The sequence below is a fragment of the Panulirus ornatus genome, chromosome 21 (genome assembly GCF_036320965.1).
Source record: "Panulirus ornatus isolate Po-2019 chromosome 21, ASM3632096v1, whole genome shotgun sequence".
In the NCBI taxonomy this organism is placed as follows: Eukaryota; Metazoa; Arthropoda; class Malacostraca; order Decapoda; family Palinuridae; genus Panulirus; species Panulirus ornatus.
In genome coordinates this window covers 4,795,969-4,803,850 of record NC_092244.1, presented here as the reverse complement: position 1 = coordinate 4,803,850, position 7,882 = coordinate 4,795,969, and the positions used below count along the sequence as shown (strand labels likewise).

Genomic DNA, 7,882 nt, shown 5'->3' with positions numbered 1-7,882 from the left:
AGATAAGGTATGTGAAAATGCAATAAAACACACGTGTATATCAGGGATTTCTGGCCTTGGTTACAACGAACATTACTGTTTGGACGCATTAACTTTATTTCTACATACTATTTTAGTTATAAATAGAATATTTTACTACATTAAGCAATGGAGACAAGACCGTAAACTTCTTTGGGAATAGCGAAAATTATGAATGTGTCACTTTTCTGGGGTTAATTTTGGCGAGGGCAGTCGGCGCGTCGTCTGCTAACGAGAAGAGAAGCAGTGAGGAAAGATGGGAAACTCTACAATTAGATAGATAATCCCATAGTGACAACTCCTCAAATCTGGAACCTCCTATACGAACACACGATCTGCTTTGTTTATAAACAGATGTGTGAAAAGACCTCAGTAGCGAATCTATGTACGAGATTCACTCATGCTGATCGAATAAAAAGAATTTCATTAGTTGCCATATTCATTAACTATTAAGGGTCATTCGGTCATGAATGTAGAATCTATTTTGTCACAAGTTCACATTACATGAGGACCTTTGTCATAAGCTCACTTCATTGGTAAGTTTTGTATTATATGGCAACTCTTCCATGACAAAATTTTACAAAGGGCGAGAGCAACTCAAGGCTGAAAACTAATAACTTGATGGCTTTGGGCTAATCTTCGGGCTAGATTACAATGTCCGTCTATTCGTAATGATTCGACCTTGCTCGTATTTAGTTTTTACAAGCCTTTCTAGGTGACCGCTGCTTGGTATCTGGTCCGTGCTAACATTTAGATACTTGTAATGTTTACTGTCAAGGTTGCCTTAAACATCATTTAATGTTCAGGATTCTCAGATGTTTGGTTTCACAGTGTTCGGCCTGCCAAGATATGAATTAATCTTATATCAAGGTTACGTTTTATTAAATGCTTAGCTTTAATTACGGCTTTAGCTTCATAGAAATGTGATGTTTTGGTACTGCTTACTCGCAGCAAATATATATTTGTTGACAGTGCTTACCAATTGTGAACTCAGTGTATTTTAGGCTTAGTGAAGGTAATTCTTCAGTCTGTTTTGTTCTTAGTTTGACGATTTATTGCAATAAATATGTAGGGTTAAACAGAAATCTATCACTCTCTAGAAGTTATACGTAATTGTAACTAATCTTTTTAATGTGTATGGGTTTCGTGTTATATTCTGTGCTTTGTGTTCAATGCAAGTTAAAATTCTGATATAAAGAGAGTAAAAATGCTGTACCATTATCCTCAGTCCCCCTTCAAATCAGTTTTCTCTTCACCCGCTAGATGGTGCTAAATATATAAAATATAGCAGTTTCTGGCAATAACTGGTCATAGTATACAGCCGATATTAGCAACTGTTGCTCGTATTGGTTGAGAAATAGTGTTGTATCGGACAGAGGGTAGAGTAAGATCAGCTTCCTAACGCCAGTCATAACATGGACATAGTGTTGTGAGCGTCGCTTAGGTACCATGGCGCACTCCACCATGAACGGTCACCACAGCTCTAGCAAGCGGCTCTACAAGGTGGTGCTGACAGGCGGTAAGTACCCGCACTCAGTAGATAACAAGAATAATATGCATTCACCTGTGAGGTGTGGCGTCTGCAGAGTCGGCCAGGTAGGAGACATTACGGATAAATGAAAGGTACTGTTGTGCCAGTTATGTTACTGATCTTAATATTATAGGTGTTCATATTATTTCTTTATTTAGGTAACATTTGTATCACATACAAACGTTAGACTTAAAGGTGTAGATATGTAGATCCCATGTATATACTGGACAACTAGTCCTATTTTTACCCATAAGTGAAATGAATAAAATGATTTTTATTTGATATCATAAATACAGGAGTAACGGATTAAAAGAAGGAAATTTCATGTAGAATCATAACACTGCAATGAATTGTGAAGCCGATAGTTTTATACGTGTTTGTGAGACATACATATAATTACTAATATTCATCTTGATTTAAAGGTTAGTATGGACCTTGTTACAGGTTCACGTGTCTCTGCCAGAATTTCATAATGTATATCTCTGTGTTATATTCCCGTGGTTATGAGATAGGTGTAGTGCACACGGTTAAGCCATAGGTTTACACAGCTTTTGAACGTACAGCAGTTATTTAACATGTGTTTGTAACGATGCGAGAAGTCTAAGTCTACATGGCTCTTTTATATTTACAGCAATCACGAAAAGCTGGTGTTATATGCGCCACGTTAGATTGGACATTTCTGCAAATTCTTTATATTTCTCTTCCGTCAAGACTAGGTAAACAACTTAATCCACTTACTTCATCAGCTCTGAGTAACGCTCGTAAATGCTGGATCTTTGAACAATTTCTAGCTCATTGCCGCTGGTGGATAATACATCAGCAGTCGATGTATCCGGACTGGACAGATCTCCACGCACGTTGTCCCTGACTTGTTAGATAATGTTTCCGGACTTGTCTCACCGTAGTCCTTGTTCTCTCGACATTTATCTAAACTTGAGTTACGGTCGTCTGTAATCGGTCACCGCGGTTACGAAGCCACTTCGTTCATGTATTAGATTTATCAATGCTTATCAGTTATGTAAACAAAGCTGTTTGAGATTCGTACAAGCTCGCAGGTCAGTAGACGTGACTTGGGTACACTGTTCATCTTGCATCATTGCCTCGGTCAGTACTTTATCGAGAGTTTTGTAAGGTATGAATTGCGTCTCTCTCGAGCTGACCTTTTTAACGCACTGATAAGCCACATCGTCGACTGGACGTCATCAACCTCGTGCGTGAGAAGGGGTTGGTGCAATTACTGCACGTGGTTTTCGGTTACAGTGTTGCATCACTTGAAAGTGGATGGGAATATGGAATAAAATGAGGACGATGTTTAAAGAAGCATTTTGCAGAAGGAAAGGTGACACGGGATTATTGTATTCAGTTATGATTTAGAATGAGATATAAATATGATATTATCGAGGTTGTTAAACTTTGGAGATAATTTAAACAAAAACGTAGATAATGCCTACTTGTGGTAATGCAGTTGGAACTGGTAATGTAGAGCAGTCACTTAATCGACCTAACTGTATTGTAGAAATGGGATCTCTTTTCCCTTGAATTTTTTTTTCTTTAGAATTGAAAATCCTCCTCTTGCTCACAGTGTATGGGGATAGGTAAGACAACTGGCCAGACATTTGTTAGGTACGTAGATTGCTGGCTAGCAAATCCCCAGGTGTTTGTTAACCATGATGATGTAGATAAGATTAGTAAAGTCGACTCCCTAACATGTTAACGCAGATGGTGCGTTGTAAACTTTTGCAGCAAGATGGTATAAGAAAAAAATACGGAAAAGATATTTGATCAAGCTTACAAAGACCTATTAAATCCCACTAAGGACTAAAAACTATGAAAGAATCAGCACGGAAAAATTGATTAAGAAAAGGATAGAATAACTTCCTGTAGGATATGTAAAATGTCCATGAAATTTGTGGGTGGACATAGCATTTTTCATTACTGTAATATCATAAACAAATAACTTCTTTTTCATTACAGTGGATTATTTACAATAGAGAGAATGAAATGTAAACATTTATCGAATATCATTGAATTGAACCCCCGTCCATCAGACTTATGCCGTTTCCTAGGTGGGTAGATTTCAGTCCAGCAAATCAAATCCCTATCTGTGCAGGTAGCTGGCCAGTATGTCCTGGGTAGCCAGGAAGTCCCTGCTAGCAATTCCCCAGATATGTAGACAGCTGGCCAGTAAATCCTGGTTGGAGAACTGGCCAGCCAGTCCCCCCCCCCCCCAATCTGGGTAGACAGCATGCTAGCAAGCCCCCAGCTGGTTAAACAGCTGGCCACCAAGCCTCAAATTTGGTAGACAGTTGGTCAGCCAGTCCCCATCAGTGTAGATAGCTTGTCAGTAAGTCTTGGATAGATAGGAGGCCATCAAGTCCCCAGCTGGTGAGACAGCAGGTTAGCATGTCCTAAGTTGAGTACACACTTGATGAGGAAGTTCCATCCAGGTAGACAGCTGTCCAGCTGTCTACGTGTCCAGCTGTTTGGCATAGTGAGAAGTTTTTGATAACGTGGAGTGATCATACCCTTGATATGATTAACTATGTCGCGCATTAGGACGCATACAGCAAGAGTTGTTATCGCAAGTATTAATTTACGTATAGAAGCTATCACTCACAGATTGAATTATTTTGCAAAGGGAATTTTACGAACGAAAAGTTTGGATAACGCTGCTGGATTTTACGGGCCTTGATTTCGACAAATGTCACATCAAACATGACTCGGGTTTGACATACACCCGTCAGGTTAGGTTCAGTCATATTTGGTCAGTTGCTTTTTTAGACTAGCGTCGCAGTTAAAACAAATTAATACTTTCCTTGTCTCTTATGTTAAACAGTTTTCAGATGTGACCCAGCGACTTCATCTCCGATGGGTAGACTGGATAAGGTTAGGTTTAGCTTCAGTGCATTGGGTTAGGATGGGCGAGTTTGGCAGAAGTTGACTAGGATAATGTAGGCAAAGTTATATGTTAGTTATTGGTTGTTTTGGGTCGACTTGGCGGGGTGAATATATGATAAATAAGCTGTATATGCAACGGCTACTCTGGAAGACCTTATCCCATAGCAGTCATAAGTGATGAGAGAATTGTGTACAGATGCTCGAACACTTTCACTAAGGTTCTTTTGTATAGGCTGTAAGTACGTTAGGACTAAACTAACCCTTGAACACGGTGCCACGACCTTTGAGCATGATGGTATTAAACTCCCTTCAAGCACGAACCTACTACCATTGAGCATGAACAGTAGGTAGGGTGGCCCGGTGTTTGACTTCATCCTTAAAGAGTTAGTTCAGAGGCGAAGACATCGTACCTAAGGGTCGTACCGTCGTGTTGGAGTCGCACTTTCATGCAAGAAGATCGTGCCCATTCGTGCTAAAGGGCCATATCATCGTGTTCAAGGTGTTCACCAGTGACCAGCTGTCTTCTAGGTGACCTCTCGGGGTCATGTGTTTCACGCGCAGGACGGGTTTCTGTACTGGGCCGCCGACCAGGCTCCTCGCTCATCAGTTAATCTTTTAATCCATATCGTATCCATATCGTGACGTCCGGTTATCACGACGCTTTTAATGGCAAAACGAACCAGCACGTGCACATGACGGGGTAGAAGTGGAGAGTTAAGTGGTCTCTCGTATATATATTACCATACATAATGTACTACTTTTTGGTAGCTCATGTGTAAACTGATTATATATATATATATATATATATATATATATATATATATATATATATATATATATATATATATATATTACCTAATTACCTCTCTGGCGTTAGTGAGGTAGCGTCAGGAACAGACGGACGAATTAGCCTCATTTGCGCACATCCACTTGTCATGTATGCTATACCGTAACCAGAGACGCCCATCCGCAGCCATTTAGTTATATTGACTTTATCGGATATATTATTATTGCCCAGTGGAGCTACCTAATGAAGAGTAAGGATTATCGTGATTGCATTGGCCAGGGCACAGGTGGCTGGAGGTAAAGTTATGAATATCTTTCTCGATCGTTAACTGGTGGAGGGGACTGGTCTGGCCAGTTGGAGAATGTGGGTGGGATGTATTGGGAGGGATCTTGGGCGTGCGGCGATGTGGGAAGTTCACAAGTTAGGCGGGGGATAATAGGCCTCACCTGGGGAACCCACGTCATGCTGATCAAAATACACTGGTAAGGTTCGTCTCTTGTGTCGAAAGAGTACAATATTTAGCAATTTCGCGGATATGTGTTTTGTTTTATGAACCATAACGTTGTAAATGGAAATGTTAATTTATCTCAGGATTTTATTTCTTAAAATTTTCATATCTTGAAACACACACACACACACACACCCACATATTACGTGTATCAGTGTCAGATTCTAGAAGTGCATTCATCTGATTATTATATTTGGTATTTCACTTACAAATGATGAATTTTTAGCATTTACTAACATTCATTGATAGTATGTGTGGTGCAGATGAAAATAAAATTGATTAAATTCTTTATGACAGTTTCGAAGGTCATTAAAGGAAGATTCTTGTTTATGACATTTGCGTCATCCTTTTTGATGACAGTCTGTCATGCATGTTCATGACAGTGTGTCGTCTGTTTTACCCATTTATTGTCCAAACTGTTAGTGAGGATTTGTTTTACACTTGGGTATTGGAAGACAAATTTGAAAAAGTATTGAGAGAAGGTGAGGAAGATGACTGTTTTAAAACGGCTAGGGTTGTAGAGCACCGTCTGTGACTGAAGTAAATGAGGAAGACTTGATGTGAGGTGGAGGAAGGTGTCGGGCTCTCGCCTGCATGCCTGCTGCTTGACCTGGAAGCTGTTACCATCTCGGCCAAGGTTCGCTGTGACTGATACAAAAACATGCCGCATGAAGGAAAAATCTTGTATAACAGCATGTATGGAATTGTGCAAGAGAAATTCTCAACTTTAAGAATATATATATATAATATTGACATATGGCACAGGCATAACATGCCCCAAACAAGGCCTAGAGTGAAAAGGAATTGAGAAATTCGTCGAGGCTCTGCAGGTTTTTGTAGACCAGAATTCTAAAGGTAAAATGGTTATAGAAGTAGAGAAAAACGAGAGAGAGAGAGAGAGAGAGAGAGAGAGAGAGAGAGAGAGAGAGAGAGAGAGAGAGAGAGAGAGTAGAGAACTGCATAGCTTCGCTGTTCAAGGAAAGGTTATATCATAACGGTCTATCTCCGTGTAGGTATGCTTCATAAAGAAGCAGTGGGGAGTAGCATCCAGACCTAGTGCGTATATATATATATATATATATATATATATATATATATATATATATATATATATATATATATATATATTTTTTTTTTTTTTTTTTTTTCTTTTAAACTATTCGCCATTTCCCGCGTTAGCGAGGTAACATTAAGAACAGAGGACTGGGCCTTTTTTGGAATATCCTCACCTGGCCCCCTCTGTTCCTTCTTTTGGAAAAAAAAAAAAAAAAACGAGAGGGGAGGATTTCCAGCTCCCCGCTCCCTCCCCTTTTAGTCGCCTTCTACGACACGCAGGGAATACGTGGGAAGTATTCTTAATCCCCTATCCCCAGGGATATATATATATATATCCTTTTCTTTCATACCATTTGCCATTTCCCGCGTAAGCGAGGTAGCGTTAAGATCAGAGGACTGGGCATTTGAGGGAATATCCACACCTGGCCCCCTTCTCTGTTCCCTCTTTTGGGTGAAAAAAAAGGAGGATTTCCATCCCCCCGCTCCCTCCCCTTTTAGTTGCCTTCTACGACACGCAGGGAATATGTGGGAAGTATTCTTTCTCCCCTATCCCCTTGTATTTGTATATATATATATATATATATATATATATATATATATATATATATATATATATATATATATATGAATCTTTCATACTATTTGCCATTTCCTGCGTTAGCGTTAAGAACAGAGGACTGAGCCTTTGAGGGAATATCCTCACCTGCCCCCCCCCCTTCTCTGTTCTTTCTTTTGGAAAATTAAAAAAACGAGATGGGGTGTAGGGGGTGAGGAACGGAGAGGAGGTAGTGTTAGTGGCTATCCTCAGGCAGGAGTCCTGCTGTCCTGGTCTATTAAAAAAAAAATTGTTGGCCAACGCGAGGGTGGGCAGCCTCGTCTGACTGCCCGCATTTCCCCCCTTTTTATTTTGTCGTAATTAGGTGTTTAGGAGGAGGTGGGGGAGGAAAGAATTGGAGAGGGACTGTAAAGTAGACAAACAGAAGACTGTTACAGAGTGTATGGTGTAGGGCTTACAGAAGTGTGTGTGTGTGTGTGTGTGTGTGTGTGTGTGTGTGGTTCTCTGGATGTCCGTATTTTTGGAGCC

At 40.0% G+C, this 7,882-nt stretch overlaps 1 protein-coding gene across 1 annotated transcript in view; it reads left to right on the top strand.

The window, feature by feature from the left end:
- Nucleotides 1-1,361: 1,361 nt before the first annotated feature.
- Nucleotides 1,362-7,882, top strand: part of Ttd14 (TRPL translocation defect 14) — a 100,900-nt gene continuing 94,379 nt past the window's right edge. Inside the window, exon 1 of the mRNA XM_071675525.1 lies at nt 1,362-1,537. Coding sequence (XP_071531626.1) covers nt 1,468-1,537 — 70 coding nt within the window. The 5' untranslated portion in view covers nt 1,362-1,467. The remainder of the gene's footprint in view (nt 1,538-7,882) is intronic.